The 21,162-nt window shown below is 54.0% G+C and overlaps 3 protein-coding genes across 11 annotated transcripts in view; 1 reads left to right on the top strand and 2 right to left on the bottom strand.

Annotated features, from left to right (window-relative positions):
- Positions 1–31: 31 nt before the first annotated feature.
- On the bottom strand, positions 32–4,924 carry Gps1 (G protein pathway suppressor 1). 8 transcript variants are annotated; one of them, XM_050140225.1, is made up of 14 exons: positions 4,791–4,924; positions 4,027–4,119; positions 3,316–3,497; positions 2,706–2,882; positions 2,486–2,621; positions 2,326–2,403; positions 2,092–2,152; positions 1,661–1,746; positions 1,355–1,449; positions 1,162–1,267; positions 1,007–1,087; positions 725–862; positions 515–649; positions 32–447 (listed from the first exon to the last, which is right to left on the bottom strand). In XM_050140225.1, the coding sequence occupies exons 1-14, from the start codon at positions 4,821–4,823 to the stop codon at positions 373–375; spliced, it is 1,476 nt and encodes a 491-aa protein (XP_049996182.1). In that variant the 5' UTR covers positions 4,824–4,924; the 3' UTR covers positions 32–372. The 8 variants fall into 8 exon arrangements, with proteins under 8 accessions (XP_049996182.1, XP_049996183.1, XP_049996184.1 ...); XM_050140226.1 differs by having other exon boundaries at positions 2,092–2,149; XM_050140227.1 differs by having other exon boundaries at positions 2,706–2,870.
- Rfng (RFNG O-fucosylpeptide 3-beta-N-acetylglucosaminyltransferase) lies at positions 4,877–8,382 on the top strand. Of its 2 annotated transcripts, none has more exons than XM_050140237.1 (8): positions 4,877–5,243; positions 5,835–5,883; positions 6,221–6,323; positions 6,422–6,575; positions 6,832–6,920; positions 7,002–7,167; positions 7,480–7,565; positions 7,779–8,382. In XM_050140237.1, exons 1-8 carry the CDS (start codon positions 4,974–4,976, stop codon positions 7,906–7,908), a joined length of 1,047 nt encoding a protein of 348 aa, XP_049996194.1. In that variant the 5' UTR covers positions 4,877–4,973; the 3' UTR covers positions 7,909–8,382. The 2 variants fall into 2 exon arrangements, with proteins under 2 accessions (XP_049996194.1, XP_049996193.1); XM_050140236.1 differs by having other exon boundaries at positions 4,882–5,243; positions 7,655–7,920.
- Positions 8,383–20,460: 12,078 nt separating this feature from the next.
- LOC126500508 (carbonyl reductase [NADPH] 2-like) overlaps positions 20,461–21,162 on the bottom strand; it is a 2,144-nt gene continuing 1,442 nt past the window's right edge. Inside the window, exons 6-8 of the mRNA XM_050140458.1 lie at positions 21,094–21,158; positions 20,746–20,863; positions 20,461–20,655 (exon numbers count right to left, since the gene is read on the bottom strand). Coding sequence (XP_049996415.1) covers positions 20,552–20,655; positions 20,746–20,863; positions 21,094–21,158 — 287 coding nt within the window. The 3' untranslated portion in view covers positions 20,461–20,551. The remainder of the gene's footprint in view (positions 20,656–20,745; positions 20,864–21,093; positions 21,159–21,162) is intronic.

Below are 21,162 nucleotides of genomic sequence, written 5' to 3'. Positions count from 1 at the left end.
CTTCCAAAGCAGAGAGGAGCAGAGCCTGGGGCAGTGGTCAATCTGTACTTTAATGGCTACACTGCTGCAGTCAGAACTACACGGACAGGAGGGTTTCGGGGTCCCCTACCTGGGCATTGCACACAGTCTGTTTCACTGGACAGAAACCTAGAGTCAGGCCTGAGTGACCATAGCGGGCAGCTTGCCTACCACAGCAGAGAGAACCTCAGAGTGGAAGGCCAGTGAACTGACATCCAAGCGGCCAGGCTGCTCTAATGAACCACACATAGTCTGGAGCCTCCTCTGAGGAAAGCAGGCGAGAGGCCCAGGTGCTGCTTCCATGCGCTGGGCAGGAGTGCAACCGGTCTCTGCGGGTCAGGTGGGGGATGCCTTTCACATGTTGGTGCTCATCCGTGACTGGCTGTTGGCTGGAGTCAGCTCCCCTTGGCTCCCTTCTCTAGGCGGAGACTGCAGTGGACAGAGGGGTCAGTGGAGGCTGTGTAAGAGCTGCCCGTTCCTCACCCCGGCTGCTCACCTTGACATGGATCTGGTTGCGCAGCACAGCTGCCCTCAGAATCATGGCCTTGGCACGTCGCTGGAACTCCTTGCCCATCAGCAGGGACTTCTCAAAGGTGGTGCTGCGCTGATCCACATCTCGAGCATACAATATCTGTACAAGTAGGAGAGGAAGTTCAGAATGGCCCAGCAGGCCATGCCCCCAGCCATCCCAGCCCTAACTACGTACCTTGCTGTGTGAATCGATGCGGGCATTAATGAGCCCTTCCAGGATGAGCTGTGTTAGCTCATCCTCCAGAGCCGCAACTGTAGTGTTGAAGGCTGCGGCCATCTTGTGCATATCAGCTGACACGTAGGGGCTGAAATACTACAGGACGGAGGCCATGAGCTGTCCACTGTCCCCAGTGTCTGCACCCCACCCTGCGCAGCCTCTGACTGCCACAAGCTGTCCACTGTCCCCAGTGTCTGCACCTCACACAGCCTCTAACTGCCACTCCCCTCCCCCACTTACTTGGATGAGAGCCCGGTTGCGAATCTGGGTATACAGCGTCCGGACATGGGGGGCCAGGTACATGTCCAAGAGCAGGTTGTCCTGCAGAGGAGAACTGGTCAGTGACCTGAGGCACAGGTTAGCCCAGTCTCAGTGCAACTGTTCCTGTCTCCTACCTTCATCTCGTCCAACATCTTCAGGCATGAGGCGTACTTGGACTCATAGAATTTGAAGATGATGTCTCTGACCTGTGGCTCCAGCTCCAGGAACAGCTTGAAGGAGCTGAGGATACCAGAGTGCTCAGCTAAGAAGGGACTAAGGGCCTGATCCTGGGCAGGAACAGGAGGTAGGAGCCACCACCCAACTTACCTGCTGGAGATGACATTGCGTTGCAGCTCCTGACGGTCAAAAGTGGCTAAGGCACACAGGCCACCATAGACAGCCACATTGCTGGGGGACAGCAGCTGAAGGCAGAAGGGGAGGTGGGGCCAGAGACCTAGGGTCCTGGGTCACAGGTGCACACACCAAGGAGGAAGCCCAGAGCTGGGGCCTGGCCTTCCTACTACTCAGACATGCTTAGACCACATTCAGGAGAGGTTAATACCTCAATCCATGAGCCCTCGCTTCCTCTTACGGACTTGGACAAGCTCAAGAGTCCCACATGCTCCTCCTCACCTCTGGGAAGTCGCAGTGATCAAAAGAAGCCAGAAGGAAGCACTTCGCAGCTTGCTTATACTTTCGTGCAGCCAGCTCAGCCAGGCCTAGAGGGACCAGGCAGGAGACAGTGAAGACAGGCTATTAGAGGAGGCTATTGGAGCCCTAGGAGACTGGTCATCAGTGGACAGCCCACTGGCCTCCTGCCCCCAGTATCCTTCAGTTTGTTAGTGACAGCATCTAACTGGAGACATTCCTGTAAGTATGTCTGCAGGGAAGCCTCAAATGCCATAACATACAGCCAGGCTTGGAAACCAGCTCTCTACTTTCCCACACCCCACCGGCTTCTCTGCCTGAACACAGACACACACGGAAGCACTGGGGCCTGCCAGTACTGTACCTCTAGCTATTTCCCCAAGGTTACAAGGGCTTGAGGGGGCTGGAAGCCTCACCTGCAGCACACTTGAGCTTGGTGAGGATGGCCTGGGTCTGGCTGTCCCGCTCTCCACGCTGCTACAGGGGAAGGCAGCACGTATGAGAGGCCCTACCCTGCCCTCCTCGTTCAAGGGGCTCTACTCCCTGTCCCCCAGCCTACCCAGGGAAGGGTCAAGAGCAAACTCAAATGGAGGTTGAGGCTAGGAATGGGTATGGGGGCTACCAGGGGGCCCCATGGAGGTGGATCTTACCTCAGCAATCTCTGGAGTAGACTCAGCCTTGCTGACATAGCTTAACACATGAGACCAATTTTGCAAGTAGACACTGACCTGGCAGATGAGTAGGCAAGGCCAAGCTAAGTCTGGTGGCCTCTCTGGGCCCTCCATGCCTACCCACTGTCCCCTAGGTCACCTTGATGACGTTGAGGCACATGTTGATGACATGCTTAGCACTGGTACAGTAATCCCGGGCTCGTGAGTAACATTTGAGGGCATTGCTGAGGTCCCCACAGTCCAGGTAGTGATCACCCAGGTCGTCATGGCCGCGCCTATAGGCCCGGGAGTGAGTGGATACTGGTCGAGGAGCCAGCCAGGCCCAGCTGCCCGCCTCCCCTGCCCAGAGCAGGCCGCACCTGATGCTCTCTTTGATGGAGTTGCCCTTGTAATTCTTCAAGTCTGTGTCCAGCTTCTCCAGTTTCAACAGGGCCTTCTTCCGAGTGGCCTCCACCCAGGCTGTATCCAGGGGTGGGGGCTCTACTCCACTCTCAGGAACGGCATCAGGTGCGTTCTGCAGCTCCCTGAAGGATAACCTAGCCATGAAGACAGCGACAACCACAAGAACCAGGGAGGAAGGGGAGAAGACATAACAAGCCACAGGCTGGTCTTCAAGAGGCCTTTGCTTTGCCCCACCCAAAGAAGCCCACCCGCACCAGGGGCCCTTTACAGAGACATTTCCTGACCTAGGAGCCCACAGTCAGATAGGGAAGTTTTAATGGAGGATAAAGGGTTTTGACCCCCCTTTTTTTCGGGGGTAGGGGAAGGAGAGCTACACCAGGTTCTGTCTGCACACAGGCAAAGGAAGCCAGGAGAGAAAGAACAGGGCCTGCTACCACCTCCCTGCCACAGGACTTAACTACAGGGTACTGCTACACCACAGGACTTGATGTGTACCGTAACTGCTACACCACAGGTAGGATGATGGGCACAGAATGTGGTGGTCACTTGCCCCCTCTAGGGCCTTACCTGGTAGCTTCAGAGAGCTTCCGGTGGATCTCTTCATACATATCCACATTGAAGGTCCTCTGTACGAAGGACAGGGCCATTTTCAAGGCCTCGACCCGCAGTGGAGGACACCGGTCAGCAATGAACTGCAGCCGCTCAATGCGCATCAGGCCGCTGTAGCTGGCTGCATACTGCTCCAGGTCCTGGGGGGGGGGGGGGGGGGGGGGGGGGGGGGGGGGGGGGGGGGGGGGGGGGGGGGGGGGCGGGGGGGGGGGGGGGGTTGGAGGGAGTAGGTAAGCAAGGACCTGACAGCCTGAGCACGGATACCAAACCTTCCCTTAGGCCTACAGAACTGACTGCTGTCCCAGATTCTGGGAAGAGGCCACTGGTGTGGATTAAGGACCTTCGGGTCCAGCTCTGCACTGGAAAACAGGAACACAGGCACACCCGCCAAGTGATGGAAGTTGGGGTGAGAACAGATTAAAAAAAGCGTGTTGGCTGGAAACAGACTTTAACGGAGGTGTTCCCACTAAGACGGTGCAGAGTCTTAAAACTGCCTGAGAAGCCAACACATGCGGGCACATGAAAACCCAGTTTCGTGGCTCCGAAAGATGTCACTAAAGTGGCTGCTAGGCGTCGCCATCTCCCCAAAACTCCACTACAGTGGGGAGTCTGATTGGACCCCTCAACAGACCCAAGTGACGGTAGTCCTCACCGCACAAAGATACGTACCAAGGTGGGGTTCTCCACCACGTAGTTGACATCAGGTGCGTTCTGGGGGTCTTCCTGGGGATCGACATCAATCTGCATAGGTTCCACAGCCCCCTGCAATTCAGAAAAAGCTCCCTGACACACAGCACCAGGGAGAGCAGGGACGTCCAAGGCACAACTGTTCTGGGCTCCCTCGGGCACTGGAGGCCAAGCGCCCCCCTCTGCTCTCCCACACTGCTGTGGGTCACAGTTCTCTGACTGATTAATGAAGCCTCCTCCAGGCCACAGATAATAAACCAGACTGACACCCTCTCTGCAGAGGTCAGGAGAGCCACAGCAGGCCGGCCACGGTGCGGAAGAGACGCCGGGGCCTCGGGCGACGCCGAGGGCCGCCTCCCGCAGGCAGGGCGCCGGGTACCTCGGAGAGCAGCGTGCAGGCCGAGAGGCTGGCGCTCAGGCTGTAGTCGCCCGACGTCCCGGGCCGCAAGTCCGACCTGCTGTGCGCAGGGCTGCGGCTCAGGTCGGACGCCGACGACGACGCGGAGCTGGGCGCCGGGCTGCCCCGCATCCTGACCGCTCCCGGGCCGCCAGCGCCCGCACGGGAAAGCGTTGGCGCGCGAGGCGGGGGCGGGGCGGGGGCCGGAGCCCAGGGCGGCCCGCGAGGCTGGCGGGGCTCGCGCGCCCAGGCCTGCGCCGAGAGCCCCGCCCCGCCCGCCGCGAGCCCCGCCCACCGAGCCCGACCCGGGCCGCACAGCCGCGCGGCGAGCGCAGCCGCCAACCCCTACCTGCAGGTTAAACACCTGAACCGGCAGCGGCATCTTCCACCCCCGGCGCCGCAGAGCGACGTTCACTTCCGGGGCGGCGCGGCCGTCAGTTCCGGGTCGCGGCTCGGGGCGGGGCGCTGGTCGCTCTTAAAGGGGCCGCCTCACTCTCAGGCGGGCGCCCAGCGCCCGGGCCGGGGCGAGCGTATGAACCGTGTGCGGGGTCTGCTGTGCCGGGCCTGCCTCGCGCTGGCCGCGGTCCTGGCTGTCTTGCTGCTGCTGCCGCTGCCGCTGCCGTTGCCCCTGCCCCGCGCGCCCGCACCGGACCCTGGCCGGATCCCGACTCCCGGTCTGTCTCTCGAGGTCTCCCGCCTGCAGCCCGACGATGTCTTCATCGCAGTCAAGACCACTCGGAAGAACCACAGCCCGCGCCTGCGGCTGCTGCTGCGCACCTGGATCTCACGAGCCCCACGGCAGGTGCGCACCCCACCCCCGCCGCGTGGGTCCGGAGTCCCGGGCTGGACCCCCTGCCCGCACCTTGCTCCCGGGCTGAACTCTGCCCGCACCTCTGGTCCCGGGCTGGACCCCCTGCACGCACCTCTGGTCCCGGGCTGAACCCCTCCCCGCACCTCTGGTCCCGGGCTGGACCCCTCCCCGCACCCCTGCTCCCGGGCTGAACTCTCTGCCCGCACCTCTGGTCCCGGGCTGGCGCCCCTGCCCTCACCTCTGGTCCCGGGGTGGCCCCCCCCTGCCCGCACCTCTGGTCCCGGGCTGAACCCCTCCCCACACCTCTGGTCCCGGGCTGAACTCTCTGCCCACACCTCTGGTCCCGGGCTGGAACCCCCTGCCCGCACCTCTGGTTCCGGGCTGGCGCCCCCTGCCCTCACCTCTGGTCCCGGGGTGGCCCCCCTGCCCTCACCTCTGGTCCCGGGATGGACCCCCAGCCCGCACCTCTGGTCCCGGGCTGAACCCCTCCTCCCTGCACCTCTGGTCCCGGGGCCCCCCTGCGCCTGCTCCCAGACTTACTCAACTGGGTCCTCTGGTGCCTCACGGTGTTTCCTCCCTCAGACGTTCATCTTCACCGACGGAGAGGACCCTGAGCTCCAGCTGCTGGCAGGTGAGATGCCCCCCCCCCCCGGACTGAGTTGTACCTATGGGGCAATTCTGTTCCTGCGTCAGGCACCTGGCTGGGTTCTCAGAGCTAGTGGAGGGCAGAGCCGGGATGGGAAGGGATGGGATGCCCATCCATAGCCAGTCCACCTTCCAGTGCCCATCCTTCCGGCCATCAGCTCCTCACCCGCCCCACCCCGTCCCTGGCACCCACTTTCCTTGAGGAAGCCCCGTCGGCAGTCACCTGTTCCCACCTGGGCTGTTCTAAGTGTGGTTGGGCTGCAGCCTAAACCAGGAGGCAAGCTGAAAGTCAACCCTGAAATTTCCCATTTCCAACCATGCAGGCGGCCGCCTGATCAACACCAATTGCTCGGCCGTGCGCACGCGCCAAGCACTGTGCTGTAAAATGTCGGTGGAATACGATAAGTTCATAGAATCTGGACGGAAGTAAGTACCTCACCCGTCAGAGAATCCAGGGCTGAGTGTGCCGGAGGCTCCCACCCAAACGGGGGCCTCGGTGCATAGGCCTCTCCCTCCGCCTGCAGATGGTTCTGCCACGTGGATGACGACAACTACGTGAACCCCGAAAGCCTGCTGCACCTGCTTTCCACCTTCTCTTCCAACCAGGACGTCTACCTGGGGCGACCTAGTCTGGACCACCCCATCGAGGCCACCGAGAGAGTCCAGGGCGGTGGCGCTGTGAGTGCTGGGGCCAGCATCCTCCCCGGAGCTGAGACTGGGCTAAGAACCAGGTGGACTGGTTCCAGGCCCTTGGAGCTAGCAAACCAAGCATAGTGATAAACAAGGGTCCAGAGGCCACGGTGACTTGTTCGGAACACCTGTGCCCTCTGCAGACTCTCCTGTACGGTGGCCCAGGATGACACGACTCAGCCGGAGGGTTGACGGTGAGGAGCCCTCTCCCGGGCAGCCTTGACCGAGCTTTCCCTTTTTCCAGTCAAACACAGTGAAGTTCTGGTTTGCTACTGGTGGGGCTGGGTTCTGCCTGAGCAGAGGCCTTGCTCTCAAGATGAGTCCATGGGCCAGGTAAGTGGGAGGCTGGGAGCCCAGCGGCCGGCTTGGGGAGGGTAAGGGATATGTAGGTGCTGACTCACCCTAACCCGCCAGCCTAGGCAGCTTCATGAGCACAGCTGAGCGGGTCCGGCTCCCTGATGACTGCACAATAGGCTACATCGTGGAAGGGCTTCTGGGCGCCCGTCTGCGCCACAGCCCCCTCTTCCACTCCCACCTGGAGAACCTGCAGAGACTGCCATCCGATGCCCTTCTGCAGCAGGTAAGACACCCAAGCCTGGGCCTTAGTCCACTCCTACGGGGACCCAGCCTCTCTCCCAGGGGGTCTTCCAGTCATGCAGAGCTCAGGAGAGGGCTAGCTGCAGGGTGTCCTTGTCCCTGGGGAGTGAGTGAGTCCTGGGCCAAGACCTTGTCTGCTGGATGAATGGCCCTCAGGAGCAGAAGAAGCTCATGGCAAGTCTCAGAGGGGCTTCTTTATGAAGGGCCACTGTCTTGCTTCTCCAAGCCTCTACTTTAGCAGGTAAAGTACCCAAGAGGAAGAACTGACCCCCACTCTCCCCGATCCCCCTCCCAGGTCACCCTGAGCTATGGGGGTCCTGAGAACCCACGTAATGTGGTGAACGTAGCCGGAGGTTTCAGTATACAGCAGGACCCTACACGGTGAGTGGGCACCGGGGTATTTCAGCCCCGGAGGGCTCTGGTGTCAGCCCCCTGCCCAGCAAAGCTGACCTCACTTCTGCCCCTGGCAGGTTCCAGTCTGTGCACTGCCTTCTCTACCCAGACACCCACTGGTGCCCTATGAAGAACAGGGGTGAGGTAGCTTTTCAGTAACTGATGACCCCTGGTGGCTCCCTTGGGCCTTGGATTTGGCAGGCAGCAGAAGACGAAACTGCTCGAAGGCCTCCCACAATCCTTTTTCCAGTTGGGACACAAGGTACCTCGGGATCGTGAGGACAGCTGGACTGTGTGTGCGGAGATCGTCCAAGAGCAGCAAGAAAAGTAATGCTGCCGAGCTGTGTACGGATGCTGCTGGCCCAGCCCGAAGGCCCAGGAGAGGATGGGTCCCCGACCTCCTCCCACAACTGCAGCTTAAGATGGTGCTGGGCGGGCTAGTCGTGAAAGGGTGGGCTCCAGGCCTGGCCACAGACTCTTCCTGGGTTGCTCACAGAGCCGCTGTCCAAACCCAGAATGTGCAGACTACCTGGCCGCTGGATGCTTAAGGTCAGCCCAAGGCTCTGCTTCCCAGCCACGCTGCTGTTCATCGTTACCTCAATCCCTGGCCTCCCAGAATCACCACCAGGAGACGTTCTTCCTCTAACTGGAGGTTTAGGGGTTTCTTCCCTGAGCTTCCCAGAAATCAACAGCCAGAGCCTTTCCTCTGGCCCCTCAGGAGCAAGATGCAGCCCCAGTACCTTTTACGGGGGTGTCCTGCGGGAAGCGACTGCAGTATTGAGTAAAGGCTTCTGTGACGTTCCTAGTTTGGCTCCTCTTGTAACAAGCGAGCTGGACACCTGGCAGCTTGGCTCTGCAGATGTCCACACAACTGCTCGTTCCTCCAGGAAGGCCTGCTCCTACAGCACCAGCCACCTCCTTAACCCTCCATACTGTGAGGTCAAACAGGACTAGAGAGTGGTCTTTCTCAACACATGGGATGGAACCACCAGTACATATACTTGAGCATAGCAGTTAAGTGCATAACTGTGCCTATAAGGGCACAGGTGTTTTGTGCGTGGGTACGCTGGTGATATGGGAGAGCGTAGGCATAGCTGCTGTGTGTGTGGTTGTGCCTGTGTACATGAGAATGTGTGGGCATAGCTGCTGTGTGTGTGGTTGTGCCTGGGTACATAGGCACATGGGTAGTGTTTGTGTGAACATGGCTAAGAGAGGGTCTGGACCCTGGCCCACGTGTGTTTGTGTGTGCTGGTGCATAGAGATGTGATCAGTGGTCCCTGGCCCACATGTGTTTGTGTGTGCTGGTGCATAGAGATGTGATCGGTGGTCCCTGGCCCACGTGCGCTTGTATGTGCTGGTGCATAATGTGATCGGTGGTCCCCCATGTGCACTTGTGTGTGTTGGTGCATATGATTTCGCCTCGGAGCCCTGCGTGGCGGTGCAAGCCAGTAATCTCAGCTCAGGAAGATGGAGAATTCAAGACCAGCCTACACTATGCAGACCTGGCTCCAGCATAAAGACACCAGGGGCTAACAGATGGCGCGGTCACTGCAGGGCTTACCCTGAAAACCTGAGGATATGGATTTGGGCCACAAAACCCACATTAAGAGAAAACAAGCCGGGTGGTGGTGGCACATGCCTTTAGACCCAGCACTCGGGAGGCAGAGGCAGCTAGATCTCTGTGAATTCAAGGCCAACTTGATCTACAGAGCTGGTTCCAGGACAGCCAGGGCTACACAAGGAAACCCTGTCTCAAACAACCAAAGAGAGAGGGAATAAAACAAGATGTGTCGTACTTGAGGGCTGGCACCTAAGGGTAGGCTGCACATGAACAGTCATACATACACACACACAAGGAAAAGGAAACTCTATCTTGGGTCAAACCCTATAGGTTTTGGGGTCCTTAGCCTGATGGGTTCCAGGGAAAAGCTCTGGTTCCGTACAGTCGGGTTCCGGGTAGAAGGCCAAGTACTGAGGCTGGGAAACAGTTGAACGGGATGAGCTCAAAGCAAGAAACTTGGAGCCTGGGAGCTGAGGCTGAGAGACAGGCACACAGTCGAATGGGATGAGCTCGGAGCAAGAAGGATGGAGCGTGGAAGCTGCTGCAGAGTCCTCAGCAACACAGATATGAGGGAGGGAAGGGTCCCTTGTATCCGCCAATGCAGCTATGACCTAGTCACTTGCCTGGAACCCTAATGTGGGCACGTGGCAAGTCACCACCCCACCCAGCACCTGGAGTTCGGAAGCCTCCTCTAATTTCCTCCTTAGCCTGCACTGTATTCGCTCAGGGGCTCCACCAGTAAACACAGTGTCTGGATTGCAAGGACCAAGGACAAGAGCAAGTCTACACCAACAAGAGGGGTGTTTGCAGACTGCAGGGGTGGTAACCACCCAGAGCCGACCAGATTGGGACTGCCAGGGCCTTTCCAGAGTTAATGCAGCTTACTTAAGGATAAAGACTATGTGGTTGTATCCCCAGTACCTCCACCTGCCAAGGCTGGTCCTGTGACCTAAGCATCACATAGCCCACTAATATCTGTGAAAGAGCAGCTCCCACCCCATCCTGGGATCTCTGGCTCATGAGGAGAAAGCAGATTCATAAATGCCCTCTTAACTGGGTGGTGGTGGTACACACTTATAATCCTAGCACTCAGGAGGCAGAGGCAGGCAAATCTCTTTAAGTTCGAGGCCAGCCAGGTCTACAGAGTGAGTTTCAAGACACCTAGGGCTGATACACAGAAAAACTTGGTCTCAAAAGAGAAGAAAAATCAGTCTGGGTGTGACGGTGAGCACCTATAATCTCAGCACTCAGTATGTAGAGGAAGAGAATCAGGAGTCAAACTTCCTAGTGAGTTTGAGACCAAGTACACAACTGATATTTCCCAAACGCACGACCTTCTGGATATAGCTATGTCATATTTTCCTGTCCACAGTTCACAATTTCCGGTTTGTTGGTGTGTGTGTGTGCACGTGTGTGTGTAAGACAGACCTCTCTGTCTCTGTGAGTGTGTTCACCTCTGCATATTTGTGTTCATCTAGAGGTCTGAGGTGGTTGACGGTCATCTTCAATTGATCTCCACACTATTTTGAGACAGGGTCTCTCAGTGAAAATGAAACTTACTGTTTCAGCTAGACTGGATGTCAGAGAGTCACCCTTCTTCTACCCTCCTCCCTCTTCCCTCCTCCCATGATCCTCTTGCTCCTTCCCCAGGCTTGGGTGACAGATGTCTGCTGCCTCCTTGCTCGACTTTTTACCTGGATGCTAGGGATCCAAGCTGAGGCCATATTTGCACAAGGACACGACTCACGGAGCCATCTCCCCAGCCCCACTTTAGGATGTATGGTGAGAGGTGTTCTTTTTCACATTAGTTCCTAAGTTGTGACAGCGCTGGTTGCGTCCCGCTGGCTCACGTAGCCTCCAGCCGCTCTCAAAAGCTTGCCTCTCTCTCCTTCTTGGGGAATGCCTTTGGAAAGTACTGAGGTTCCATCGACACAGCTGGCTAGTCTCTGATATTTGTGTGATTGACACTGGGGCCGGGAAGCCTTCCAAGGCTCCTTGGATTTTTTTTTTTTAAATTTATTTATGCCGGGCGATGGTGGCGCACACCTTTAATCCCAGCACTGGGGGGGGGGGGGTGCAGAGGTAGGCGGATCTCTGTGAGTTCAAGACCAGCCTGGTCTACAGAGCTAGTTCCAGGACAGGCTCCAAAGCCACAGAGAAACCCTGTCTCGAAAAAAAAAAAAAAAATTTATTTATTATACGTATAGAGTTCTGCCTGCATGTATGCCTGGACACCAGGAGAGGGCACCACATCTCATTATAGATGGCTGTGAGCCACCATGTGGTTGCTGGGAATTGAACTCAGGACCTCTGCAAGAGCAGCCAGTCTCCAGCCCTAGATGTTTGGTTTTTACTCAAAGAGCAAGAGAGCCAGAACTACCATGAGCTCCACATCTCCACAGCGCTCAGGAAGGGTGCTGCAACAGGTCGAGTTAATCCTGACGGAAACTTGTAAAACAGAAAGAGGGTAAGGCCCCTCTCCTCTGGAGAAGCTGAGCTCTGAGCTGGGTTGTCAAGGAGGTGTGACTGTCAATTCTCTCACTCTTGGCCAAGTTGAAGGCTCTGCACAACATTTTTGTTTTTCTCTTGGGTGACTAGCCATGTGGCTGCAGATTTTAGTCATTTTCTACTCTGATCTGGTCATTCCTGCAGCTCAGATGTTCTGGGAAGAGACTTGAGTCTCAGACTTGAGCCCCTGGTGGTCTGTAGGCAACAGTGGAACATCGTGCAAGGAAGACTAAAGGGCCCATATACCGCAGGAGCAGGGGCAGAGTGTGAAGATGGGCAGCAAGGGACCGTAGAGAGGCTAGAAGGTTGGTTGCTGAAGCACCTGGAACCTCACAGGCTCAGGCTCAGCTCCTGGAACGCCAGGCGCACGGACAGCAGGGGGCGCTGCAGTACAGGCAGAGCCGATGTCCTGGGGGCAGAAGGAAGAGAGTGGTTGCTGTCCCAAGTCCTTCCAGCACCTGGGGCTGGGTCCACCTCTAGGAAGTCAGTGAAGCAGTGATCTTCTCCTTTGTAAAGAAGAACAGAGTCCTTGGATGAGAGCCTGCTGAGGTGTGTGTGTGTCCCCTAGCAACGACACTGAATGGTAAGTCAATATTCCTTCTGGTGGTCACGGCAGAGTAGAGTTCACGGGGGTGTCCCATGCTCTCTCAAGATGGGTGACTTGCGATCACAAGGAAAGAAGAATTAGTCCAGGTGTGTGTAGCACAGGTTTTATAGGACATAGAGCGTGAACTCATTCATCAGATGACCAGGGGAAACCATGAGTCACCTGGTTGATCCAAGGAGGTGTTTGGGGATGGTACCTCTGTGATAGGTTAAGGAATTCTGGCTCAGGGTCACACCAAGATCTCCGTGTCAGGGTCTGGGTTCAAGTATGCAGGGGAAAGCCATAGCCGGCTAGTCACAGCAAGGCCAACGGGTCTGGTGGTTGTTCAGGACATGGGAAGAATGGAGTAGTGATGTTTAGAAATTAGGGAGTCCTCAGAGTTACTTGACGTTAGTAAAGGACTGGTGAGGTGGCTTAGTGGATAAAAAGGTGCTTGCCATCAAATTACATAACCTGAATTTAGTCCCGGGGCCCACATATTGGATAAAGAGAGCCAACTCCCAAAAGGTTGTTCTTTAGTCTCCACATGCCATACGGCAAACCTACACACATACATGCAGACAAAATCAATAATGTAACTTTTTTTTGGGGGGGGACGGGGTTTCTCTTGTAGTCCTGGCTGTCCTGGAACAAGTTCTGTAGCCCAGGCTGGCCTCAAACTCACAGAGATCCACCTGTCTCTGTCTCCTAAATTCTGGGATTGAAGGTGTGCACCACCACTGCCCGGCTTAACAAAATCTCTCTCTCTCTCTCTTTTTTTTTTTTAAAAATATTTATTTATTTATTTATTTATTTAGTATACAATATTCTGTCTGTATGTCTGAAGTCCAGAAGAGGGCCCCAGACCTCTTTACTGATGGTTGTGAGCCACCATGTGGTTGCTGGGAATTGAACTCAGGACCTTTGGAAGAGCAGGCAATGCTCTTAACCACTGAGCCATCTCTCCAGCCCAACAAAATCTCTTGAACAATATCTTCTACACTGCTTTTTCTAAATCTCTTGGACCCCACACAGCGATGAAAAGCCTGACATCTTTGCAGCCGTTTTTGTCTTTCCCCTTTAGACATCTTTCTCCTTTAGACAACCTACTGATTTTGAGAGTCTCAATGCCAGACCCCCAAAGGCTCCTGGACCTGCAGTCACCTTGGGTTCCGGGAGCAACAGGACTGAAAGACCTGTGAGGGCAGTTTTCTGTGAGGCAAGGCTAGACGACCTTGGAGAACCAGACCCACACAGGCCAGACTGCTGGTTAGACTCCTGGCTACACCTTTCTGTGTTCAACCCTATGCCTCACATCAGTACCCAGACAGCGGGCTCGGAGCTCACTAAACCCTTTGTTTTCCCAGTGTGACCACATTGATTAAATCCCCCCTCTTCATGATTTCTCTTCTCTTTGATGCACTGGGGACACACAAGCCTAGCCTGTTGGGATTTCCAGGGCCAGGCGTTTGCCTGGAAACTCCAGTAACAAACCTTTACGACCCAGGGCAGGAGAAAGCATGCCTTTGAAGGCCACCCCAGCCAAATCTCCAGGCAGAGACTAGCGCCTGCCCTCCTAGGCCTGAGAGAAAGATCTCCACCAGCCCTTTTCCCAACGGACCATGTTGGACCTTGCTTTTATTGTTTCTTTGAGGTCTTCTAGGATATTCTATGATTAGACCATTTGGTTTTTGCAGGTAAATGAGTTTTATTTTTATTTTTGTGTAAGGGTAGGTTTACTCTGTACATCATATTCATGCAGTGCCTACAGAGGTCAGAAGAGGGCATCGGATCCCCTGGAACTGAAGTTACAGATGGTTGCGAATCACCAAATGGGTGCTGGGAATTGAACTCAGGTCTGCAAGAGCAGTCAGTGCTCTTAACCACTGAGTCATCTCTCCCACCCCTGGCAGGGAAACTTGAAATTTTGTAGGGACCATGGTTTGTTTTTTTTTTTTTTTTTTTAAATATTTATTTATTTATTATGTATACAGTATTCTGTTTGCTTGTATGCCTACAGGCCAGAAGAGGGCACCGTACATCATTACAGATGGTTGTGAGCCACCATGTGGTTGCTGGGAATTGAACTCTAGACCTTTGGAAGAGCAGGCAATTTTCTTAACCACTGAGCCATCTCTCCAGCCCCGCCATGGCTTGTTTTTTTATTTCTTTGCTGTATGGGCTTTTCACACTATTTTAAACCTAGGTCATTTGTTGTTTTCTTTTTTAATTTTTTAATTTATTTTTTAAAAGATTTGTTTATTTATTGTGTATACAACATTCTGCCTCCATGTATTTATTTATTTATTTATTTATTTATTTATTTATTTATTTATTTATTTATTTATTTATTTATTTATTATGTATACAATATTCTGTCTGTGTGTATGTCTGTAGGCCAGAAGAGGGCACCAGACCTCATTACAGATGGTTGTGAGCCACCATGTGGTTGCTGGGAATTGAACTCAGGACCTCTGCAAGAGCAGCCAGTCTCCAGCCCTAGATGTTTGGTTTTTACTCAAAGAGCAAGAGAGCCAGAACTACCATGAGCTCCACATCTCCACAGCGCTCAGGAAGGGTGCTGCAACAGGTCGAGTTAATCCTGACGGAAACTTGTAAAACAGAAAGAGGGTAAGGCCCCTCTCCTCTGGAGAAGCTGAGCTCTGAGCTGGGTTGTCAAGGAGGTGAGACTGTCAATTCTCTCACTCTTGGCCAAGTTGAAGGCTCTGCACAACATTTTTGTTTTTCTCTTGGGTGACTAGCCATGTGGCTGCAGATTTTAGTCATTTTCTACTCTGATCTGGTCATTCCTGCAGCTCAGATGTTCTGGGAAGAGACTTGAGTCTCAGACTTGAGCCCCTGGTGGTCTGTAGGCAACAGTGGAACATCGTGCAAGGAAGACTAAAGGGCCCATATACCGCAGGAGCAGGGGCAGAGTGTGAAGATGGGCAGCAAGGGACCGTAGAGAGGCTAGAAGGTTGGTTGCTGAAGCACCTGGAACCTCACAGGCTCAGCTCCCCGAACGCCAGGCGCACGGACAGCAGGGGGCGCTGCAGTACAGGCAGAGCCGATGTCCTGGGGGCAGAAGGAAGAGAGTGGTTGCTGTCCCAAGTCCTTCCAGCACCTGGGGCTGGGTCCACCTCTAGGAAGTCAGTGAAGCAGTGATCTTCTCCTTTGTAAAGAAGAACAGAGTCCTTGGATGAGAGCCTGCTGAGGTGTGTGTGTGTCCCCTAGCAACGACACTGAATGGTAAGTCAATATTCCTTCTGGTGGTCACGGCAGAGTAGAGTTCACGGGGGTGTCCCATGCTCTCTCAAGATGGGTGACTTGCGGTCACAAGGAAAGAAGAATTAGTCCAGGTGTGTGTAGCACAGGTTTTATAGGACATAGAGCGTGAACTCATTCATCAGATGACCAGGGGAAACCATGAGTCACCTGGTTGATCCAAGGAGGTGTTTGGGGATGGTACCTCTGTGATAGGTTAAGGAATTCTGGCTCAGGGTCACACCAAGATCTCCGTGTCAGGGTCTGGGTTCAAGTATGCAGGGGAAAGCCATAGCCGGCTAGTCACAGCAAGGCCAACGGGTCTGGTGGTTGTTCAGGACATGGGAAGAATGGAGTAGTGATGTTTAGAAATTAGGGAGTCCTCAGAGTTACTTGACGTTAGTAAAGGACTGGTGAGGTGGCTTAGTGGATAAAAAGGTGCTTGCCATCAAATTACATAACCTGAATTTAGTCCCGGGGCCCACATATTGGATAAAGAGAGCCAACTCCCAAAAGGTTGTTCTTTAGTCTCCACATGCCATACGGCAAACCTACACACATACATGCAGACAAAATCAATAATGTAACTTTTTTTTGGGGGGGGACGGGGTTTCTCTTGTAGTCCTGGCTGTCCTGGAACAAGTTCTGTAGCCCAGGCTGGCCTCAAACTCACAGAGATCCACCTGTCTCTGTCTCCTAAATTCTGGGATTGAAGGTGTGCACCACCACTGCCCGGCTTAACAAAATCTCTCTCTCTCTCTCTTTTTTTTTTTAAAAATATTTATTTATTTATTTATTTATTTAGTATACAATATTCTGTTTGCTTGTATGCCTGCAGGCCAGAAGAGGGCACCAGACCTCATTACAGATGGTTGTGAGCCACCATGTGGTTGCTGGGAATTGAACTCAGGACCTTTGGAAGAGCAGGCAATGCTCTTAACCACTGAGCCATCTCTCCAGCCCCTCCATGTTTGTTTTTAGATAGGAAACTTGAAATCCAGAAAGACGACTCAAGGTACCTTAAGGGGCTGGGTGTTGTTAGATCTCCGAATTACTCTAAGAGCCCTGGGAAATGTTGAATGCACTATCAAGGTGCCCCCAAGGGAGAACTCCAGCCTATTGGTCCTCTTATTGCGAACCTGTGACTCAAGGGACTGTAGGGATGCGTGAAGTCCTTAGCTAATGCGTTGTTGGCGTGGACGCATCAAGGACCGCCACTGCCTCAGTCCTGTGGGAGTGGCAAAGCCGCGCCCTTGGTCTGAGGGCAGGTGGAGCCTTCCTCCGCTGCCTCTGGCCTGACTGGAAGGTGACAATGTTCGCAGAAAACATTCAGTGTAGTTTTCTGCACCCACGCTGGACGACCTTAAGTCTGCTCTCCTATGGAGGTCAGCTAACCCTGGCTCTTCATTCAGTGGTATACAGTAAGTCCACCTCCCTTGTTCAACCATGTGTCATAAACACACTGAGATGGGGGGGGGGCACTGTGGCCTTTCTACCGCCCAGTGCAGACCACCTGGTCCCTGGTTTCCTGTGTCCATATCTTTGTCGTTTCTATTTCTCCCTCCCTGCCCCAGTGAGGGCTCCAGGGCCTAAGCTGGTTCTCTGGATTGGTGTTACCCTTTCCGCACATCAGGGCATAACTGCCTGTCTGTCTATAGCAGTGGGCTTGACGGGAGCTGGCAATCCGGTGGCAGCCGTCTCACTGAGCGATCTAGCCGCACGCTCTTCCAGCCCATTCTGGTGACTCTAGGTGACTAGGGTGTTAGGGGAGGCATTGGGGACGCCAGGGGCTTCATGACAAGCAGTAATCTTGTAGGGAGCCACGTAAGAAAAAGACACCTGGTCCTGGCTTGGCAGGAACTCCAGCAACTTGCTCAGAAGGTGCGCTGTGTGGGCATGTTTAGTTGACCCGGGGGACTGAGGGTGGGCATGTTTAGTTGACTCAGGGCATGTTGGGTGGTATCTTTCAGGCTGGTTTAACCTGCTTTACTCTGACCAGGTGTTATGAACACAGTATGTCAGAAATAGGATACACTTGCGTCTTTCCACAATGTCAGAATGTATTATGTAAAGGAAAACTCACAAGCTACTTTGGTTTGCTACAATTTACAAGTAATTTCAACTTCCCTTGATGGCCTGGCTGTAGGCAAGCAAGGTTTTATCTTATTACTTTAGTCTTAGGTAACAACTCTGAGTTGCAGGTTACATTTCACTGTGTGTGTTACAGGCAGATAAGCAGGTTACCAAATGGCTACAAAATATTTAAAGAGGCTTGCTATGAAGACCTGGGTGACCTTGAACTCACAGCGACCCACTTGCCTCTGCTTCCCTGAATGCTGCGGTTAAAGGTGGGTGCTATCACAGGTGCTTATTTCTTTTAATGAGTTATTTTCTGTTTCATGTGCGCTGGTGTTTTGCCCGTATGTATGTCTGCATGAGTGTCAGATCCTCTGGAACTGGCGGTACAGACGGTTGTGAGCTGCCATGTGGGCGCTGGGAATGGAACTCAGGTCCTCTGGAAGAGTAGCCAGTACTCTTAACCATTGAAGCATCTCTCTAGCCCCCATGTTTGCTTATTTTTTTAAATATTTATTTATTATGCATACAACATTCTGTCTGTGTGTATGCCTGCAGTCCAGAAGAGGGCACCAGACCCCATTGCAGATGGTTGTGAGCCACCATGTGGTTGCTGGGAATTGAACTCAGGACCTTTGGAAGAGCAGGCAATGCTCTTAACCTCTGAGCCATCTCTCCAGCCCCCAGTGTTTGCTTATTTTTGACACAGGCTCTTACACAGCCCAGTATGACTTTGAACTTGCTGTGTAGTTAACTCCTGATCCTTTTGCCTCCACTTCAAGAGCAGGGATCACAGGATTTCATCACAAGACTCCTTTTATACAAACCTGGGTATTCGACAAACGCGTTCTACCTATGGAGTAGCATCTCTAGCCCTCTCTGTGTGTTTTTAATTTTGTGTGTGTGTACGTGCAGCATGTGTGCAGAAATCATAACTGTGGGCATGAAGAGCCCTGGGTCGGCCAGCCTCAGCGATACCATCAGCTTCATTTGAGAGCAAGGCTCCTATTGGCTTGGAAATCATCAATTAGGCTAGAGGCCAGCCACTGAGCCTCCAGGGATCTGCCGGTCTCCACTGCCCTAGCCCAGGGCGTGAAAGAGCACACTTTTGCCACGGCGGTGGTGGCGCACGCCTTTAATCCCAGCACTCGGGAGGCAGAGGCAGGTGGATCTCTGTGAGTTCGAGGCCAGCCTGGTCTAGAGAGTGAATTCCAGGACAGCCAGGGCTGATACACTAGAAACCCTGCCTTGAAACAAAAAGGAAGGAAGGAAAGAAAAAAGAAACACCACAAAGCAACTTGGGGAGGAAAGGGTTTGTTTGGCTTACACTTCCACATCACTGTCCATAATCAAAGGAAGTCAGGACAAGAATTCAAGCAGGACAGGAACTCGGAGGAAGGAACTGATTCAGAGGCCAGGGATGACTGATTATTGGTTTGTTGACCCATGGCCTACACAGCCTGGTTTTTGTTGTTGTTTTGAGACAGGGTTTCTCCATGTAACTGAAATTCCAGAGATACATCTGCCTCTGTGAGAGCCAAAGTTACATATAAAATTTTAATTACTATGCCTATGAGACCCGTGAAACAAAAATGCCTCTGATCTGCAGCCCCTTGCCCAAGGACAGACAGTTCCTGAGATACTGGAGGCTACTGTTTATGGAGATAACGAACCACGTTTTCACTCCCTAAACAAGTTTGTTTGACCATCTACACTGGATGTGCTAGATCACACACAGGCAGGCGATACATCAGGCTAAATGCTTGCCCCTGATTGGATGTAGGGTGGAGGTTCATCAGGCTGTATGCTTGTCCCTGATTGAACCTGATGGGAAAAGCAATGAATTATGGGTTTTCCTTCTTAAGTCTCTGCAAACCACTATTGTAGGCCATTTCCCAGGAACTTGGGTATGGACCTGGCCAGAGCCCATTCACCGGGCCAGAATTAATTAAAGCTTGCTTCAAATTTGACTTTAAACTATGATAGTGGTCTTATTCTACATCGGCGGGATTAACACCTCTACCTCCCAAGTGCTGAGATTAAAGACGTGTGCCACCACCATCTGGCTCAGCCTGCTTTCTTACAGAATACAGGACCACCAGCCCCGGATGGCACCATTCACAATGGCTTGGGCCTTCCACATTGACCATCAGTTTGGAAAATGCCATACAGCTGCTTCTTATGGAGGCATTTCTCAGTTGAGGCTCCCTCTTCTCTGATGACTCTAGCTTGTGTCATGAGGGTTAAATAAGTAGATATGGGCTAGAGAGATGGCTCAGAGGTTAAGAGCATTGCCTGCTCTTCCAAAGGTCCTGAGTTCAATTCCCAGCAACCGCGTGGTGGCTCACAACCATCTGTAATGAGGTCTGGTGCCCTCTTCTGGCCTGCAGGCATACATGCAGACAGAATACTGAGAATCCTGTATACATAATAAATAAATAAATCTTTTAAAAAAAAATAAGTAGATTCAGCTAACTCTCCATAGCTGGATCAGTCCAGTGCACCCTGAGAAACTGCACCCTGGTGCTAGGGGGCCGCTTCTGTCACGCCCACTTCCATTCAGCCAATAACCATGACAGAAGGTCTTGTTTGACTACACCCTCCTTTTTAAAAAGCCAACTGTCCTCAATCCCAATCCCAGGTCAGACGGGGCCACCACAGACCATAAGGGTGAGGGGCAGACACAGGGCAGCAGCTGGATCCAACAGGGGGAATCGGGTCATCCGGCACAAGACACTGTGGTGTGACAATCCACAAATTGGCCTTGCAAGGCAACCACTCCCATGTCTCGGGTGCGAGCTTTCACAGTTTGGGATACAATGGTCATTTATTGAGACAAATTAGCCCAGCCCAGCTGGTATGGAAGAGGGGGATCCTGGAGTCTAAAATTGGGGACGGACATGGGGTGGGTTGAAGGCGGTGTCCTGGTGTGAGGGTGGGGCTGGAGAGGCCTCCAGGGATCCACTGCATCCGGGCAGTCTAGGAGGCCAGGTACCCAGCGTCCACCAGGATGCCAGAGCCACTGGTCGAGGCGCTGCTGTCGCTGAGCAGGAAGAGGATGCTGTTGACGACGTCCTCCACCTCTGCAGGAGAACAGAGCAGTCAGGGCTTCTGCTTGCTCGCCTGCCTGCTGGGAGCCAGCCCTGGTTCCCTCACCCACGCCCCCAGCTGACCTGCGAACTTCCTCAGCGGGTGGCGCTCCTTGAGCTTCTTGGAAAAGTCAGGGTTTGCAGAGACCTTCTTGCCCTTATCAGTCAGCACCACAGTGGGGTTTACAGAGTTTACCCGGATCTGGGGCCAGAAGCCACAGTTGGTGGCACAGCCAGTGAGCTAGCCCTACCCACACTCTCAGGACTTGCCCAGCACAAGCCTGATGAGATTGTTTCACTCAGCGCAGCTGAGCACTGATCCCGCTGTTCAGAGCGGTGTGCAGTCTGCGAGCCTCACCCCATCCTCACCCTCAGCCCCCAGCCCTGCCCCAGGTGCCCATCATCTGACTACACCCAGGCTCCTGTGCCTACCTTGTGTGGCCCCAGTTCCATGGCCATGGCTTTGGTCAGCATGGTCATTGCTCCCTTGGTGGAACCTGT

Source organism: Alexandromys fortis, unplaced genomic scaffold (assembly GCF_014885135.2).
Source record: "Alexandromys fortis isolate MF-2015 unplaced genomic scaffold, M_Fortis_MF-2015_v1.1 scaffold_39, whole genome shotgun sequence".
Taxonomy (NCBI): Eukaryota; Metazoa; Chordata; class Mammalia; order Rodentia; family Cricetidae; genus Alexandromys; species Alexandromys fortis.
The sequence above is the reverse complement of the archived record's forward strand: the minus strand, read 5'-3'. Positions and strand labels throughout refer to the sequence as shown.

What these genes read in the sequence shown, in the direction of transcription:
- Gps1 (XM_050140230.1), bottom strand. Translation starts at nt 4,573, where the DNA reads ATGCGGGGCAGCCCGGCGCCCAGCTCCGCGTCGTCGTCGGCGTCCGAC. An exon ending in GCATCGATTCACACAGCAAG is followed by an intron (nt 650 to 724) that starts GTACGTAGTTAG and finishes CTACTTGTACAG; the next exon opens with ATATTGTATGCTCGAGATGT. An exon ending in GCAACCAGATCCATGTCAAG is followed by an intron (nt 448 to 514) that starts GTGAGCAGCCGG and finishes TGTCCACTGCAG; the next exon opens with TCTCCGCCTAGAGAAGGGAG.
- Rfng (XM_050140237.1), top strand. Translation starts at nt 4,974, where the DNA reads ATGAACCGTGTGCGGGGTCTGCTGTGCCGGGCCTGCCTCGCGCTGGCC. An exon ending in TCTCACGAGCCCCACGGCAG is followed by an intron (nt 5,244 to 5,834) that starts GTGCGCACCCCA and finishes TTCCTCCCTCAG; the next exon opens with ACGTTCATCTTCACCGACGG. An exon ending in CCGATGCCCTTCTGCAGCAG is followed by an intron (nt 7,168 to 7,479) that starts GTAAGACACCCA and finishes TCCCCCTCCCAG; the next exon opens with GTCACCCTGAGCTATGGGGG.